The sequence below is a fragment of the Phalacrocorax aristotelis genome, chromosome 1 (assembly GCF_949628215.1).
Source record: "Phalacrocorax aristotelis chromosome 1, bGulAri2.1, whole genome shotgun sequence".
In the NCBI taxonomy this organism is placed as follows: Eukaryota; Metazoa; Chordata; class Aves; order Suliformes; family Phalacrocoracidae; genus Phalacrocorax; species Phalacrocorax aristotelis.
The window spans coordinates 17,283,338-17,302,901 of NC_134276.1; the positions used below are offsets into that span (position 1 = coordinate 17,283,338).

At 39.4% G+C, this 19,564-nt stretch overlaps 1 protein-coding gene across 6 annotated transcripts in view; it reads left to right on the forward strand.

Moving 5' to 3' along the window:
• The window catches only part of GRIA4 (glutamate ionotropic receptor AMPA type subunit 4), a 231,288-nt gene that overhangs the window by 68,983 nt on the left and 142,741 nt on the right, over positions 1-19,564 (forward strand). For all 6 annotated transcript variants that reach the window (XM_075082009.1, XM_075082000.1, XM_075082037.1 and 3 more), the window contains exon 3: positions 4,039-4,278. In XM_075082009.1, coding sequence (XP_074938110.1) covers positions 4,039-4,278 — 240 coding nt within the window. The remainder of the gene's footprint in view (positions 1-4,038; positions 4,279-19,564) is intronic.

The window sequence follows — 19,564 nt, forward strand, 5'->3', positions numbered from 1 at the left end:
TGGCATTGCAAAATTTGCAGGAGAAATCTTCTGTGTAATACTGGAATTATATTTTAAGCTATGAATATATGTCTGGTTTAAAGACAAATTATTCAATATATATCAAAGTATGCTTATGAAAGTGTATTTATCATGGCTTTATATTTGTGGGGGGAAAAAATCTTGAACAAAACTTTCTTCGAATGCTAATATGAGACTGTGTTTTACCAAACATAATTTAGTCCATTTATAATAAGTAAAGTGCCTTTAGAATTGTAAGAGAAATAGATAAAGAATTGGGAAATCCAGGTAATCATGTTTGCCAGGAGGCATTTTCTCAGAACAGTAGTGAGTCAGAATGCAAATCCTCATGGTTTTGCTGATTTTTGTGGTCACTGCTGATTATTGTAAAATTGATTCAGGAGTGTTGCAGCATCTCTGCATATGTTTAAGCCTAATCTCCATAGTGTCACAGGCATTTTTTTCTCTCTGTGGGTATTGTACTGAGTAAGGAAAAATTCTCATAACCTTCACCTTAGCATTTTTTCGTATCAAGGAGCAAAGAAGGGCACTATTCAGTAACTTCCCAGCCTTGTTCTCAAATATAGCAGCACAATTTTTTTCGAATTCTTATTTCAGGACTTTAATGATAGTCAGATAATCTTTTGCTGCATTTGGATCTAAGCTGAGGCAAGGATAGTTTGCTTTGAAAACGCGAAAAATTATTATTCTCTTATTTTTGGTGATAAGAATTTTAGGGTCATATCATGTTATTTAGTGAAATTTCAAGTTTGACTCTTTTCTCTCTTTTTTTTCTCCATCCTGAGAATGAATTTGAGCTTTAACTCCACTAAGTGTACAATTGCGCAGCTTGACATTGATTTCTTGTATTTTTCATCATGTAGAATCCTATGGCATGGACCACGTGTTACAAAAAGTACCCTTTGCCCATGTAAAACTGCAAAGAAGGAAGGCAATGCAGGGCCTTAACGAGGGTTTTCTCTAAACAGAAAACAAATTTAGTAACTACCACTTATGTACACAAGGTTTACATTCAACAATTTTAGTTGGTACAATTAACTGGACTGTGTTTGAATATAGAGGAGGCCTGCCATTTCCTCACAGAAACACTTGTAAAACACTGAGAAATTCCTTGATAGGGGAAAGTAACATGCAGGATGTGACTCCAGAACTGATTGAATGATTATACAAGAAAGATATAAGAAAAAAGTGTTTAAAAAGGATTATTAGTAAGAAAGATTGTGTTGAAGAAATCAGGTGGTATAGAGAACATTTGTTGCAGAAATGAGAGCCTAGGTTAGGACTGCTGGTGAAAAATGACACTTGCAAAAGACATTAAAACAAGAGTAGAAGGTCATTTACATCTCTAAATACTAAGGCAGGAAATAGGAAAATAATTGAAGCTGTTATATATTGATGATGGGAGAGAAAAACAGGAAAATCTGGTTAGAGACATAAAACTAATAGATACTTCACATTGATTTTTACTCAAGAAGGATGTTGACCTTAAAAGAGGTGTGATGGCTAATGGGAATAGGGAAATCACCTCTTTCTTCTGTGGTTCTTAAAGAATTGGTTTACCGAAGGGCAAATGCAATAACAAGTGCTTCTTAGTAGAGCTGTTAAATGAGGTGTGATACATATGATCTGAGAATAGGAAATATAATACCTATTTTTAAAGGGGGGCATAGAATCTGGCAGCCGTGGACCTAGCAGCTTAACCTCAATAGACTGTAAAGTTATAGAACAGATTTTGGTGGAAGCAAGCTTTAAAATGCAGCTATAGACGGAAAATGGCATAAAGTGCTACCAGAAGAAGGTAGAAGGTGTGGGATTAATCCATATCTTCCAACTACCAAGAGAATAAAGTAAAATAGACATGCTCGTAAGAGAAGTGATTTATGAAAATAGGGGACAAGCAGGAGAGTTAAAAGTTAGGCATGAAACTAAGGGGAAGATGGCAACAAATGTTGGTGGAAGATGAGGTACCAGGCTGGATAAGCATAGTTACAGGAGGAAGATACTAAGAGACGGTTTTTACAGTAGACAAAGATAAAAAGTCAGAAAAAAGTCAGAGTACCCTGGTGGACTTTGCTGGTGAGGCAGATACAGATATTGATAAAAGTACAGAGCAGGCTAAGAATATATGTGGAAGTAAATAATTTTGAGGAGTACAGTAATAGATGTGACATAATGGAAAATTAATAATGGTGACTAATAAAAATATCATGCTATAAGCAGAAGCTCATCATCTGGAAATGGCCTGGAAGGAAGAAGGAGCATAATTTTGATCCCGAGTTGATCGTCAGCCATCACTGAGGCGCAGATTTGGAAAAACACACTATCTTAGGATACGTCAGCAGAAGTGTTTTACAGCAGAGATGGGGAATTAATGTAAAAAAAAGCACAAAGCTTTCAACTAAAATTCTAAACATGTTGGTCATCTGTGTTCAAAAAAGATGAGATGAAAGTGGGAAAGCACAGAACACCACTTTTTAGGATGATTAGTGGAATGGCAAGCCAGTCATTTGATGGGTCTATAAGAATGTATGTTGTGTTGTCCAGCAAAGAAAACACTAAGAGGGTTTGTAAGAGCTGTGTATCAACATATAGAAGGGGAATTTAGGGGAAGGAAGAAAGCTTTTTAAAAAACTTCACTTATTTATAATCTGGCTATGAAAATCCTTAGGTTGGGGACTGTAACAGTAGGGCAGCACATAAAATCACAGAACTGTCCTCAAGCCTTCTCACTTCAGAACTGGATAAATCACCCAAGTCTAAGGAGAAAAATGCACAATTTGTATTTTTTTGCTCGTTATGCAGTAATTGTTATACAAAAGAATTAAAGCTGAACTGGTTTGAATTAGCCCATTAGCTAAGTGTGTACGCTGCACCGTAATTCTGCTGCTCTCACAGGATGACTGTGACCTCCAGGCTAGAATAGACGAGGGCATCGTCTAGTTAAAAGGGTGTGACTTGGTTTTCCCATGTTCAGGCTACGTGTGTGAATGGGTTGCAAGGAGGGAGGCTTTGGGACAGGAGAGCATAGGAAATAAATACTTAGGAGAAAATGGATACAATAAAACCCTAACTGACTGTTCTTTTCTCCTTTTTCTATGATTCTAGGATAAGTAACACTGTTAATGATCACACAGTTTCAAATAAGTTGGTTTGTACTTCAAAAAAAGTGAGATATTTTTCATTGGGCTCTTTATGAGTTGCTAGAAAGGCAATATTTTCTCAGGAAAATACCCTTATGTCTGCATTTATGTGCATAGATCAGTAAAGCCCTTGTCCAGTCTGCTGAAATCAATACAAGTCTTTCTGTATGTCTTAAATGCGTCCAAGAGCAAATCAAAACTCAGAATATATATTCAGGTCATTTGTTTTCTGGTTTTGAAGTTGACACAGAGTAGAAATAAAAGGTTTGGGGCAAAAATCTGATCACGTTGTCTCATTACATTTTCCTTCAACTGCTGTCTTAAAGTCCAGGAGTTTATTCATGAGCTAGGGTTTTACACAGTGTCAGTAGCAGAGTTTTAATGTAGCACAAGGTCTCCCTGCTTAAAAGGGAGTGAAGGTTCTATATTGTTAAAATTCAAAATGTCCAAATTTCACTTAAGAGGTCAGTAACATTTTTGTGATAAATTTCACATTTTATTACGGGAGCACTTTTCTTTTTAGGTAATGGAAATGTTCAATGCCTGATAATATGCAGAGCTATGGTTAAAACAGCATATGTTGACTTTTCACTGGTGTGCAAAAATATGTTATTTATTTTATATTTTATTTTAGAGTAAAAACACTACAGATAATGTAATGTTCTATGAATAGGATCAAAAAGTGACAAAATGTTTAGTTATTTATTCATTTGTTTCCAGAATTAAACATGTGAAAAGTCTGTGTAGTTAAATACAGGTGGAAATGGAAATCTTCAAATTAAAAATTTGGGCATGTTGGAATGTGTAAGTATGTGTTCGCAGATTTTGTCACTAGCTGAACTCTGTTTTGGTTTGGTTTTTTTTTGTTTCCTTCCAGTTTGCTCCCAGTATTCTAGAGGAGTTTTTGCCATTTTTGGACTATATGATAAGAGATCAGTACATACCTTGACCTCATTCTGCAGCGCCTTGCACATCTCCCTCATCACGCCGAGTTTCCCGACGGAGGGTGAGAGTCAGTTTGTGCTGCAGCTGCGGCCATCTCTGCGGGGAGCCCTCCTGAGCTTGCTGGATCATTATGAATGGAACCGTTTTGTTTTCCTGTATGACACAGATCGAGGTGAGTTGTGACCCAGCTTCCTTACCTTTTTAGTTCAAATTACTTTTACAAGGCTGTGCATTTTTGTATCATATTGAGAGCTTGGAGAGTCAAATTTTAAAGGGCCTTTGAGGTGAAATACCTCTGACTGAGTAGCTCTATCTGAAGGAAGAATTTCTTCATCTGCAAATATTGGATATCGGATGTACATAGTATGTAGTCGACCAGCCGAAGCCTGTGCTTTAAGTCGGGAGTACTAAAACATGTTAAGCAATGTTAGTGAAACAAAGACACAGTTCAATAAGCAGAATTTTACAGCTCTTGATTCTTCAACTCACTTAATAAGTGACAGCTGTACAAAGTAGAGAGGACCAGCCACTTCTCTACACCTGCGTTGGTGTAAGCTGCAATGTGAGTGAGCTCCTGCAGCTTCCATGCTTTGGAAGGTCAAGGCGGAGAGAGGCTCACTGAGTGTGAGGCTCTCAGGCTGCAGCAGAGAAGTGGAGGTAAGAGGCAATATCTGCGAGGTGAGTGGAATCCATGGGGCAGCAGAGGGAGGGAGTGCTGTAGAAATCTATCTTCTCCTTTCATCTGGAGTTATCTCTGTGATGGACTACACTTCTATAAAATACATAGCATGTTACACAAAAGGCTGTATTTTCTACCCACATTCTCCACTCCACATTCCAGAGCATCTCAGAAACTTTTCAGTGGTAAAAACCTGCAAGTGCATCACTCTGAGTGGTGAGGCAGTGCTGAATTGAGATGTAAAATCTCCTGTTCTCCACATCGTGTGTTCACTTTGCTGGCAAAGCCCTTTGCCTTTTGTTTATGGAATAGGATTGAGCCAACATGGCTGAGCTTCTGTGGAAGAGGCAAGATTTTTATGTTGATGGCTTGCTTTCACAGGGGAAGAGAGCAGCATAGCTGTAGTCAAATAATTATTTTACTACAGCTGTTTCAATATAGCTCCCCATGTGGACAGTCTATTCTGGAATTAAAGTGGCTTTATTCCAGTATAATTACTCTGCAGTAGAAGTAGGGAATTATACTGACTAACTAAATCTGTTTAATTATTTGATTATGGCTATAGAAGTCAATTTTCTCATATATACAAGCACTAAATTTTAGTGAGTTTTTAGCTTGGTATACTGCCTAAATACCTGATTTTAAATCAAGATGAGTAACGGAACAAGAGGAAAGGGTTTGTATTGTTCCATAACTGTGGTTTTTTTTAAAGAAAAAAGTTTTTTTAATATTTGCTGGACCTACAACAGAAGTTCTGGGAAGCATTATCACAGAATCACAGAATCGCAGGTTGGAAGGGACCTCAGGGATCATCTAGTCCAACCTTTCTAGGAAGAGCACAGTCTAGACAAGATGGCCCAGCACCCTGTCCAGACGACTCTTGAAGGTGTCCAACGTGGCCGAGTCAACCACTTCCCTGGGGAGAATATTCCAATGGTTGACTGTCCTCAGTGTGAAAAATTTCCCTCTCGTGTCCAATTGGAATCTCCCCAAGAGCAACTTGTGTCCATTCCCCCTTGTCCTCTCCATGTGACTCCTTGTAAAAAGGGAGTCTCCATCTTCTTTGGAACTATCCCTTAAGTTATATTATCCCCTCTGAGCCTCCTTTTCTCAAGGCTGAACAAACCCAGCTCTCCCAGCCTATCCTCATATGGCAGCTTCCCAGTCCTTGGATCATCTTGGTGGCCCTTCTCTGGACCCCTTCCAGCCTGTCCACATCCTTTTTGTAGAGCGGGGACCAGAACTGTACACAGTACTCCAGGTGTGGCCTGACAAGCGCTGAGTAGAGTGGGATGATGACTTCTTTCTCTCTGCTGGTGATGCCCTTTTTGATGCAACCCAGCATCCTGTTGGCCATCTTGGCCGCAGCAGCCACTGTTCGCTCGTGTTGAGCTTCCTGTCCACCAGCACCCCCAGGTCCCTTTCCACAGAGCTGCTCTCCAGCCAGGTGGATCCCAGTCTGTGCTGCACTCCTGGATTATGTTTTCCCAGCTGCATGATCTTACACTTGTTCTTGTTGAACTTCATAAGGTTCTTGCTGGCCCACTCTTCCAGCCTATCCAGATCTCCCTGCAGAGCAGCTCTCCCTTCTGGAGTGTCTACTTCCCCACTCAACTTGGTATCATCAGCAAACTTCATCAGGCTACACTTGATGCCGTTATCCAGATCACTTATAAAGATGTTGAATAACGTTGGGCCCAATATCGGTCCCTGGGGGACCCCACTAGTGACAGGTTGCCAGTTTGAGAAAGAGCTACTTACCACCACCCTTTGGGTGCAGCCTGTCAGCCAGTTCCCCACCCACTGCACAGACCACTTGTCTAGGCCATAACACATCAATTTCTCCATGAGGAGACTGTGGGGGACCGTATCAAAGGCCTTGGAGAAGTCCAGGTAGACAATGTCCACCGCCATTGTGGAATATATATATATTCTATATATATATATTATAGAATATATTAGGTGAGTGGAAAGAGAAAAAAAATAGTGAATTTAAAAGTACTCAAGACATAGTAATGGCTAACAAGAAAACAAGCACATAATTACAGACATGATCCTACAATTTCAGCAAATTGTTAAGAGAAGTGCACAACCTGCAGTCACCTTTCTCATCTAAATTCACACGCTTAATTAGATTGAGACATCATATTTAAGCATGCAATATCACACCAAGGGCAGCTTCAGAATGTCATCTATAACAGTGTGGTTAAATGATTCTTATGGCACTGAACTCAGCAACTCTGAACTCATCAGTGCATCTTTGATAAAAAGATGACATTTCCCAGCTTGGATGCAGGGGATGCTGCATGGGATAGTCTCTAAAATTCTGAATAGGTCTTGTGACTCAGTTTAATGCAGAAGAAAATAAGATTCAATATATCTTTAGGTTTTAAGATGACTGTAAAGGTACATCATTGCTGAATAATTTTCTCTACCATTCCACAATAGATATATTTAATGTAGAGCTGAGATATGGTAAGAAAAAAGTAAGTATCATCTCTTACTATCAGTGCAACTGGAAAAAGAAGAAAAAAATTAGTCGTGTTGAGCCACAGGGTCTCTGTCAGTGAGGCCAGAACTTAACCTTGTCCAGATTTTTGCCAAAGATCCTTCCGTGTTTCCCCGTCTCTCTGAGCACCCCATCCAACCAAACTGAAAGAAGGGGAGCCCCCTTAGCCTTTTGATTTTGATAGTGGGCCTGCGAGTTGATCTTCTCAGCTTAACTGGGAAGCTATAAATAAACTCTTACAGGGGAGGGAAGCAATAAGCATAAATTCCAGCCAGACACAGTAGCTGTTTATGAAGAAGGCAGCATTTAGCAGTTATCAGTATTGTAAAAGGCAGAAGTCCTTGGCAGAATAAACCTAGGCAAACATTTAGTAGCAGTGGTGACATACTGTGGTGAGCAAATGCATGTTGTTTTCAGACCTTCTTTCCCAGCCTTTCCATCCTGCCTGCTCTTGGTTCTGTTGCATGTGGCTCAGTTGCTGTTCGCTCTTAGGGGGTGAACAATTAAATCCTATTATTAAGGTAGGTTTCTTTGCCGTATCACTCCATTCATCTCTTCGGCAGCCCCTCAGCTCCCTGCAGAATGGCAGTCTCTTTGCTACTGGGGGCATCTGTGTTAGGAATTCGGTCCAGATCAAAGTCATTCCCATGTACCACACTTGGGTTTACACCATGGAGTAGTTGCGGAGCTTACAAACTCTGCTGAGGTGGTGGCTTCAGCTGTTATGTTAAATCTCCCTTTCTGATGTTCTGCCAAACTTGCAGTCTGGAAAATCACTGTCCTGAGACAGGATGAAGATACTAGGATAATGACAAAGATAGAGAATGAATTGGATCTAGCAGGAGACATTACAAGAAAGGAGAACAGGTTTTGCAAAAGACATTAGACCTAAGAGAAAGAGGAAGGAAAATTCAGCTCATTATGTAACAGGGAAAGTGAGCAAGTAAGGAGTGACACAGAAGGCTAAAGCCTCAAGGGTCCTTTTGTTTCAATACATCCTTCTTTCTCTTACTCTCCTTCAAAAAAAATGTTTAATTATGACCTGGTGCTTAATACAATTAAATTAACAGCAAAGAGCCAGGAACACAGACAGGACAGGGAAAAAGCAGGCTGAAGAACACTTACCTAAGTTACGCAAAGCATAGTGGGAAGGGACTGCAGTGAAAACCATGCCTCCTTGAGGTATCCAGAGGAAAGGGAATTCCAGCAGGGGTGAAGCGCTCAGTTAATATTTGATGTCACCTCTAAAGGGACTTAAGTAAAAGAATCAAATTAATAGACCAGAAGAACATTTAGTATATAGATGATGTTTTACTGTGATTGAGAGGTATTTCTTTTAAAAAGAGGCATACAATCAAGTGGAGCTGTGCATCTGCAAATCCATGGGATTTTTGACCTAGTGAAGGTATGCCTACAGTATGATTTTGCTAGTTGACAACAATATTTTTTAGCAACAGAAAGCAAAATTTGGATACTGAAACCACAGAAGAAGGCTGGAGAAGTTTGTGTAAAGTTTGAGAAGCTGTTTAAGAATAGAATCATAGAATCGTTTATGTTGGAAAAGACCTTTAAGATCATCAAGTCCAATCATTAACCTAGCACTGCCAAGTCCCCCACTAAACCATGTCCCTAAGTGCCACAGCTACATGTCTTTTAAATCCCCCAGGGATGGTGACTCAGCCACTTCCCTGGGCAGCCTGTTCCAGTGCCTGACAACCCTTTCGGTGAAGAATTTTTTCATAACATCCAATATAGAATGGAGAGGTGCAAGAATTGAGTGTACAAGAGTTCTATGTTAGTTTTTCACATTGTGTGCAGCCTTACTGAGAGCTGGAATGGCTGAAGCTGCTAGTAAAACTGCAGGGATTACCCAGAGCTAAGGGGTCTCAGGGTAGAGAGCAGTAGAGGAGCTGTGGAGCAGCATGGGACACCAGGGAGGATGGCAGCCACCAAGCTGGAAACTGCTTTCACAGAAGTTCAGCAGCCATTTGAATTCAACCGTGTTTCCCAGCAAGTTTTCAGTCCCTGACTGTGACTAAAGAGCGGTAGCGGGAGGGGTAGAGCTACCAGCTGGCCGAGCAGTTGGCTCACCAGAGGCAAGGACTGTAAAATAGTTATAGTTCTCTAGAAATTAGACATCATGTGTGAGCCTGTTTGTGTACCTTGTTGATGTTTTGTTTTTTTTCCTTTGCTCCTTGTACTTACGTACTGTTCATTAAACAAACTCAGTCATGGTTGCAGGTGAGGAAAATCAGCTTGCTGTGCACAAGGTAAATTCAATTTTCCCGCATTTGTTGATAGCATTTTTATAGCAACCCTTTAAAGCTGAAACTGTTCTTTTTTATGACAATCTAAACCTGGCAGAAGGATTACACGAATCCTGATGGCCTCTTCGAATTAATCCTACAGTACATAGAGTAGCAATCACCAAGCTTTTGTCTTTGAGGACTTGTGGAGAGTAGGTGAGTCCCAGATGTTTGGAGAAGGCAAAGAAAGGTACAGGAAATTTAGAGCTCTCCCTCTTATTTTGAGGGAGATTATAGAGTTGGTTCTTTACAATCAGTTTATCAGACTAATCTAATTTTCTCCTCTGCCAGAGTGGCTGGCCCAGCAGAAAGCAGTAGGTTTGGTGTATCCATGATTAGTAACTCCAGTGATATTGCCTCAGGCCTGACATTCTCCCAGAAAAAGAAAATAGAGATTCAACTCTAGCATGGCATCTTGAAAATTAGAAACAATAGCTCCAAAATTGTTACTAATGACATATTTTAAAAGTAAGAAGAGATCGCAGGTGAGATGCAAGGGATTTGTCTTTGCTCTGGTCTAGTGAACATGCAGTATGAACTTGCATGATAGCACAGAGAATGGCTTTGTGGGTACCCAGCCTGGCTGAGGTAAGAGTGATGCGACACAGGTTCAGAGTTCAGAGTGATCTTGCTAAATGGATAGATCAAGAAGGTGAAATAAGATAAAGGTGGTACAAAGAGTAAACTTAGTAGGGAAGAATCAAAGATCCAAACACAATGTGCAGAGTAACTGGCTCAGCACTAGTATAATGGGAAATATTTCAGGAGTTGTGGTGAGCTGTAAGGATAGTGTAAGTCCAGAAAGCCGTACTGTTTCCAATAAAGTAAATGTTATTCTGAAATTTAGGAAAAAGAATGTTGCATGTGAGAAATGAAAGCTGAATATAGCTCTCTCCCAGCTGTCTATGCTGCTGTGTCATGTGTTGGGATTTCAACTGCAGCAGAAAAGATAAAAAATTTCCAGTAAGCTGAAGAAGTGGAATGGGATTGAGTGGATAAGGCACACAGGGCATGATGGTGACAGCACTGCGTCCCACCACTTTTTCTTTGCCCTTTGAAAGCACTGGGTACTGTTCACAGGTATATCAAGGGCCTTTGGTATGAGCATGGCACAAGGATCATGTGTCTGTTGCTGGAATGGCACTGTGGTCACTGACCATCACATACAGATATCACATATATAAGTTTCAAGGATCCAGAGGAGAGGAAGAATTTTTTTTTTTTTTTTAAAAAAAAAGTTCATGACCTGTGAGAAAAAGCTTCAGGAATTGAGATTTTTTTATTCTAGGTCTGTTAAGGAGCAAAGACCAATTCTTTATACCCACTGAGATCAAGGCAAAAATTAGAATTATTTTGCAGGAAGGCAGACTTAAGGTGTTACTAAGAAAAAATGTTTCAATAAGGTTAGAATAATTGGAGCAGATTGTGGGCATTCTTACCACCAGATATTTTAAACAAGTTTGAAATACCTGCAGTGGTGATCTGCTTTACTACATTCCTGCCTCAGATGATCTCTTATGTCCCCTCAGGTTTTATATTTATGTAATTTTCATGGTGTCTCTAGGAAACTGGGAATGGCTTCTTAACTGTACTTGGGACACTGAAAAGAAAATTTTCTACTATGGAGCAACTTTCAATAATACATTATTGCTATTCAATTATATATATATATCCTTTGTAAAACATTCAGTATGTTCTATTATTCAAAAATCAGATCAAAAACATTCCAAGTGTCTTAGATAAAAATACTGTAAAATCAGGTTGAAGGAGTATAATTATAATATGGTTCTCCATAAGTTAAGTTATCATTAGCTGGGCATTTAAGAACTGCAAGAATAGGCTCTACATCAAGCTTTACTGGATATTTTTACTGTACTTTGAAAAAGTTTGTCTATGTCTTAATAATGAAAAGAGTATGGTTAGCTCAACTGAGAGAGCTAGACAAGCTAAAGCCAGTAGCAATAAAGAAATGTAGCCTACATGTTTATCTTCATAAAAACACTGAGTCAGGGCTGCTTTTTGTGAAATAAGTTAAAAAGACCAAGTGTTGCTAATAAACAGGAAATGGAATATGAACTAATGACACAATACTGCCAAAGAAAAAGGTTTTGCCACCAAGCGTTTTTTAGTTATTAATTATTTGCTGCATAACACTGTTAAGCCCAGACCTACATAGCTCTTAAATGTCACAGGGTGTTTCAGGTAAGCCTGAGAAACAGCAGTTATGTGCTGAATAGCAGAGAAAATTATGCTGGGAATCTGACTTTGTTGAATTGCAGTGATCTGCTTGATCTTGGCCCGTTTTTTCAATATGATCACCAGGAAGAATTCAGAAGGATTCCCACAATGAGCATTTTTCATCCTTCTGACCTTTGGCAAAATGTCCAACAATAAAATAGAAACAGAAGTTCATGACTATGTCCACTAAAAATAAAAGGTTCTTACCTGCATCATGTAGTTATTTACCAAACTTTTGTGAAATGAAGATCAGTGCTGTCATGACATTGCAGAAATATTGATATGATGTATTCCAGAAAACAAACAGTATCTAATACCTGGTCTCATAGAGTTTATCAGACTACTCTAACATCTGGTCTGTAGGTTTGAACTTTTCCATATTTTGTATCTTCACAATTGCTGAGATCAAAGTCGACAGTGTTTTCAGCATGTCAGCTGTTACCTATTTCATAGTAGTTTCATCAAGTCCAATGGTCAAAATGGTTTGGAGTTTCAGTAGTCCAAATACATCCCAGGAATAGGAAAGCACTTATGCTGCAGGTGAACAGAAAAAAATCCTCACTAGATTTGATTAAAGAAGCTGTTTGTCTTCAGCAAACACACTACATGGGCAGTGAATCAAGTCCTACATACTGGGATCCAAGTACCACCGTGTTTGTTGTTTACCAAAGTCGTGCTGTAATTTCATGCAGGCCAATCTGAAGTGATATGCAAAATATAGGGTAAAAGTTGTTTTATCAAACATCAGTGAGTGTAGAAAACTGTAATAAGTTTGTCAACATCCTTCATAATATCTGCTGCTATCTATACTCAGTAAATTCTGTGTTTTTAATGGAATAGACCAATGGGCTTTATCCATCAATAAGTGGTTTGCAGCAAATTTCATTTTGCTAGTGTTAGCTCATTAATAATTATACCAGCAACATGCCGGCTTGTCCTCATCTTCTCAGTAGGTGGTAACAACTTGAAAGTATAGGTAGTAAATGCACACATGAAACTAAGACGCAGCTTTGTCCTAACATCAGCATCAGTAATGATACTGTGACTTTCCTTCTTTCCCTGTCTTACCACCAAAGAGAAGCAATAATGGTAAACCAGCATGGTCATCGTGTAATGAGCTCAGAATTCAGTATATATCAAAATCTTCCAAGAGCTTTCAGACTGCTTCGTTAAAGAGAAGTACTCCTCTTGTTGATTGAAATAATAGAACATTAAATCAAGGTTAAAATTAATAGAAAATACAGGTATGGAAATCAAAAGCTGATCAAGTGTACAGATGAGTCCCTTGACTTTGCTGTTCTGTTGAAGATGTGGATCAAACTAAGCTGCACCAGAATATTTCTGGGTGTTTTGGTATCTCGCTAAACAAGCTAAACACTCAGAATATGAAGCACAGCCTAATATGCAAATGCCATAGAAATATATAAATCAGAAAACATAAAATAAACTGCTGCTCATTATATTCCTGATCTGAAGAACTGGCTTTCCTTTATTCTGGGTTAGTGGATGCCATGGAAAAGACAAGAGACTCGTGATAATTTTAAATGTTGCTTTTCAAGTTGCCACACCAGTGAATCAGCTTTGCCCTTTTTAATGATTTGTTTGTGACAGTGTTGCAGACTCCTTAGAGCTAAGTTCTTTTCTCGGTAATGTTTATCTCAAGTTTGCACACGTGTAACTCAAGAGTATGCCTGTAGCTTCTATATGCTTTCATATTCCAACATTCTAATGTAAACAACATTGCTACTTCCAACAGCCTGTTCTAGTAATATTGGAGCAATTGCACTTACAGAACCTGGCACGAGCAATTAATTTGTTGTTACCTGCATTTGTAACGCATTCTTTTAAAAGGAAACATGTAATTTCTAGCTGTTTGTTACACACATTCTGTTTTTACTTGGAAGCAGAAAAGTGTGGTCTGTAATTCTGAATATCTGAGATACAACAAGGAAGGCCAAGGCCCACTTGGAACAAACTCTGGCAAGGGATGTCAAGGATAACAAGACGGGCTTTTTTCAAATACATCAGTAGTAAAAGAAAGACTGGGGAAACTGTAGGCCTGCTGCTGAACGAAGTGGGTGCCCTGTTGAGGCAGGATGCAGCGAAGGCAGAGTTACTGAATGCCTTCTTTGCTTCAGTCCTTACTGCTAAGGCTGTCCCTCAGGCATCTCAGCCTCCAGAGGAGAGACAGAAAATCTGGAGAATGGAAGACGTCGTCCTGGGTGAGGAGCATTGGGTTAGAGATTGTTTAGGCAAACTGGATCCTCACAAATCCATGGGCCCTGATGGGATGCACCCATGAGTGCTGAGGGAGCTGGTGGGCATTGTCGCTAAGCCACTCTCCATCATCTCTGAAAGGTCAGGAGGGGTGTCCGAGGACAGAGGGGTAGCCAATGTCACACCAGTCTTCAAAAAGAGCAAGAAGGAGGACCCAGGTAACTATAGGCCAGTCAGCCTCACCTCCATCCCCGGAAAGGTGATGGAGCAGTTCATTCTGGAGGTCATGTCCAGGCACGTAGAGAAAAAGAAGGGTATCAGTAGTCAATATAGATTCACCAAGGGAAAATCACGGTTGACCAACATGATAGCCTTCTATGATGGCATGGCTGGCTGGGTAGATGAAGGGAGAGCAGTGGATGCTGTCTGTCTTGAGTTCAGCAAGGCTTTTGACACTTTCTCTCATAACATCCTCATAGGTAATCATAGGAAGCGTGGATTAGATGAGTGGACAGTGAGGTGGACAGAGAACTGGCTGAACAGCAGAGCTCAGAGGGTCATGATCAATGGGGCGGAGTCTGGTTGGAGGCCCATAATTAGTGGTGTTCCCCAGGGTTCTGTGCTGGGTCCAGTCCTGTTCAATATATTCATCAATGACCTGGAGGAAGGTACAGAATGTCCCCTCAGCAAGTTTGCTGGTGATGCAGAACTGGGAGGAGTGGCTGATACGCCAGAAGGCTGTGCTGCCATCCAGCAAGACCTGGGCAGGCTGGAGAGCTGGGCCCAGGGGATCCTAATGAAATTCAACAAAAGAAAATGCAAGGTCCTGCACCTGGGGAGGAACAACCTCATGCACCAGTACAGGCTGGGAGTTGACCTGCTGGAAAGTGGCTCTGCATGCTGTACATTAGGAACTCTGTGCTGTAAACATTGATTTTATGATTAGTTGATCCCAAATAAGAGCAGGTGATTTATATACATACTAATGAGACTACTATTTGTGTTTTCCATGGATTAAATAGATAAATTCCAGAGAACAACATTTGAAGCAGTCATTTGTGTTGTGTTTTACCTATAATTAGGTTTCATGTTAATCTTTAGCTTTGCCCTTCCTTATATATATCTGTATCAGTGGTATCATGATTGACAAAACTTGCAAAATACTGTCTTCAGTGAAGGGACTGTTGCAGCCCTACATCAGCACAACCAAGAGCATCTTTTCTAAGTATGAAGTTGTCCTATGTTACCACTACACATTGGTCAGTAATAACACTGCAGACAGTTGATAGATACAACATCCAGCAGTGTGGACCTCCAAAGAAGGCCTTGAAAAGACTCAGACAAGGAAGCCAGCCACACATCCAAATTCTTATGCTTTAGAAATTTGTTTCAGTGTGGACATCTGAGTCCTGCAGCTGCTGTACATAGCCTTTTATATGGCCACAGGTGTTGGCTTCAGTGCTGGAGCACGGAGCGATAGCAAACAAAGGGGACTATAGTCAATGCTGCCAGAGACCAGACATAGTGCCAATTTAATACTGAATGTAAAACAAATACGTGTGCCAATTTGATTCTAAATGCATTTTTAGTTAGAAAAATTAGCTTGTCTTCTGAGAGCATTATCTATGTGTGGGTGAATGTTCCAAGTTTTAATACAGTATAAAGCAGGCTTTTTAAAAATCAAAATAAATAAACAAAATATAGACTTACAAATATCAAAACCTACTATCCTATTGCTTATACTTTTATTGTTTAAAAAAGAATCAAACTCTATTAGACTAATTTATTTCTTCATTATCACTTCTTGGCATATTTTGTAAGACATTTATTCCTTGTGTAGTACAAATTACTTCTCTGGAGCTGCAGCAGGAAGTAAAGGTAATTTAGCATTAGAGTATGTTGTAAATTAAATCTGTGTTTGTATTCAAGGGCATTTCTGGAGTTGCACGTTCTTAATTCAGCTGATTGATTGAACATTTTCTGCTTTTGTGAAGAATGCGTATTCCAACATATTCAGATTTTCACTATTTTGAGATGCATTTTGCCTGTAAATCAAGTATATTTTTGGCATTTCGCTCATTAATTACAGCTGATTCCTATTTGCATACATATTTATACAAATAATTTGTCTTTGGTCGATTCCAAAAGGAGAGGTGGAAGTGTAGAGATCCTTTTAAAATGATTGACTACTTATCACAGTACTACATATGCTATTTCTACCTCTGTACAGGGAATTTCCTGCACTAGTATTTACAGATAATAACATTAACAGCTGCTTCTGTTACCAAAATTGCAGTGAACGTTTGAGGTATTTAGCATTTTGCAATTGGAAAGAGAGTTGCCAAAGGGTCCTTCAATCCTAAGGACTTGAAATCCCTCTTTTGTGCTACTACCTTGGTGGGTTTTAATATTAATGCACACCTGGATGCTGCAGGAGGTTTTCCTGTGGCCAAGGGACATACATTTTGTTCCAGTTTGATTTGGCAAATTTCCAGTTTGAAATGGCAAACAGAGCATTTAATGTAGTTGAAGATCTAGGCATAATAAGTGATGGAAGTGTCACCAGAGAGAGGAGTTGTGAATGCAAAACTGTCGTTGCTAGTCTAGATCCCTGGAACAAATATGTATTTTATGTGAATTCATCACTGGGAAAAAAGAAAGAAACTGGCCTGGGGAGTAAGGACTTGTATCCTAGATCTTCCCTCTCCTAACACAGAGCCCAGTCAGCATGGGACAGTTGTTACTCTGGAAGGTCCCATTTAGACACTTCTATTTCATAAAAGCTATTGGAGCTAATTTTCCTCCGTAGAGAGTTCAGAGTAAGAAAACTAAATAACAAAAGGCAAACGTAGGTACACATTACAAAAAAAAATGGATGGTAGTAAACAAGCCTTGAATAGAGAAAGATAATAAGCAACATTTTTTTAATGAGCTATTAAAGAAGTTCCTCATAACAGAGAAATGTGTTTGCAAATGCTTGGTATGAAATGGTTTGACTTGTATGAATGAAACTGAGTAGAAATGAAGCGCATTACTTTGTTAGTAAACTTGGTAAAAGCAAGGCATTAAGATATCTCTTTGATAGGGCCTCCCAAAACCCGGCTTATCTATTTTGTTGCTCACATTTCCACTGCTGCAGGGAGGTTTAATTATCTTCAACTGTGTTATCTCATGAATCACCTCAGGATCTACTTCTGCTTTCACATATTTGCCCAGATTTATTTGCTTGATTCTGCATTTCTTTTCCTCTTTATCACTTAGCATTGGCTTTTCTTCTACACCTTCTTCTACTCCTTTTCCTACACGTTCCTATTCTATCAGTACGTTCCAGTAAGCCTGATTCATTTGCAGCGCTTGCACATTATTTGAGAACCTGGGAGCATCCCACTGCCTTCTATCTTTATCTCTGCCATTCAAAATTTTTGCAGACTATGGTTTTTAGCTTAAAAAAAAAAAGATCAAAAACATGTAATATGACTTAAAATTAGTGTATTTCTGTGACTGCCATGGAGGAAAAAGAGCAGTTTTGTTTCCAGGGTGAACAAATAATTATCAATTTATTTTAATGCATCAATATTCCAGTTTGCATGAAATGAAAGACATAAAAAAGAAAAAAAACCCACCAGGTACTGATTTATTTTTATTCTAAATAATTTTAGAAAGGGAAGGAATTCCAGTTCTGGTTTACTTACTTTATTGCTGCTAAAAATGTGTGTGTACTTCACATGCATGTGTTGCTAAACAACAAAAAGAGAGGTTCACCAAGTGCATTATCTTGTATCCTCAAGCGCCATTCCAGGCTACCAGACAAGAGTGATAATAGGAAATGCATAGAGGTGCAGTATTTCATCTGCACCAAGAGCTGAATTCACAAGTAGCTTCAGCACCAAATTACATAATTTCTCCTCCCGCAAGTCAGGCACGTTGCGGTGGCCACCGCACAGCTGCTGGCCTGGGCGGCATCCAGGCAGACACAGTCACAATTGTCCCTTTTCATCTGGGTCATTCTGAATTCCCTCGACAGGAAATGGAACGCAAGCAGAAAAGTTTTAAAAACATCCCAGACATGAATCAACAAAACCCCCGAACATCTGCTCATCAAAGCTCATCAGAAAACAGTGCATTTTATTTACACTACTCTTCTGGATGTACTGAGAATGCCTAATGAGGTTAGAGATCACTGGAAAATATTGCTGGCATGAAGTGTCCATTTCTCTTTCCAGATTATTGGCCTAATCTACCCAAAATATGTGAAATACAATGTATCATATTCACAGTCTCTGCAATTGTGTTATTTATTTTAGCATAAAGTGATGACCTTTTATTAAATCCACAGTTTGCATTAAATCCAAGCTGGCCAAAAAGAAGGTACAATATTTTAATCAATATTTTAATTTCTTTTGAAGATAACATAGTGCTAGCAAATGTGAAAAACAGGATAATCGAAAGTGCATTTTATGTAAATGCATTCAGCAGAGGAGTCAGGAACATTTTCTGTATAAGCAATCGCACGTTCAGATCCTCAGATAGAGAAGTTCAGCATAAACTACTGACTGCATCCTGCACTGCCAGTGATGTGTTCAAATGTCATATATTGTATAGTTTTTCTGATCCACAGGACAGATCCCATGAATCCATGTGTATTTGAAAGAAGTCTTATTACCAGGGCAGGTCTAATTTCAGCTTTGTCTGGAGTAAGAGGTCAGATACTTACCCGTTTTTTCAGCGGCTGGTATTTTGGTGGAGCTACATTCAAGCTATTACACAGGGAAGTGCTTAGCTCAAAGGTGGATATGGAGTTACCTGAGCTATTTCAGTTATTTCAGGGAGAAGCTCGCCTCTGCTATAGTGAGGAAACATCGGCTTACTGTGGCTGTGACCTTGTCCTGGCAGACGCCCTTGCACTTCTCTCTGCATATCATAACGGAAACAAAACCTTATTTTGCAGGACTAAAATTTATTGGGGAGTAAAGGGAGTATTTTAGTTTTACGTGGCCACTGATTGATGTCTTTTTCAGGCGTTTTAGACAGTACCTATCACCTTAGTACCAAAACACCACATAGTATTTCCTCTGAGGCTTTTCTGTTTATGTTCATAGGAAAGCATGTTCCTAGGCAATGAATGCTTTTAAAGGAATCCAGTGTAGCACCTTGGTCACTCTCTTAAACAGTCATCTCGGAGATTATGCAGTTTTCTCAGTAATTTCCAGAAGAAGCAATATTTTCATAGTGTTGGTTTGGAGAAAGAGGACAACAGCATTGATGAATGACTAGAGCAGCTGTAAGTCACATAAGAGGTAATTAGTTTTTGCAAGTGTGGAAAGGAATTTTATTCTGCATGTCTGCTGTGTAGCTACAAAATATTGCTGTCAATGCCAAAAAGGATAAACACCTGCTAAAAGAACTGTGGAGAGGATTATCTCTCTTTCTTACACATACTCTTATGAAATATGTACTACATGTTGGACCGTCTCCAGTTTTTTTTCTCTTTGTCTCAGCATTTTTCTAG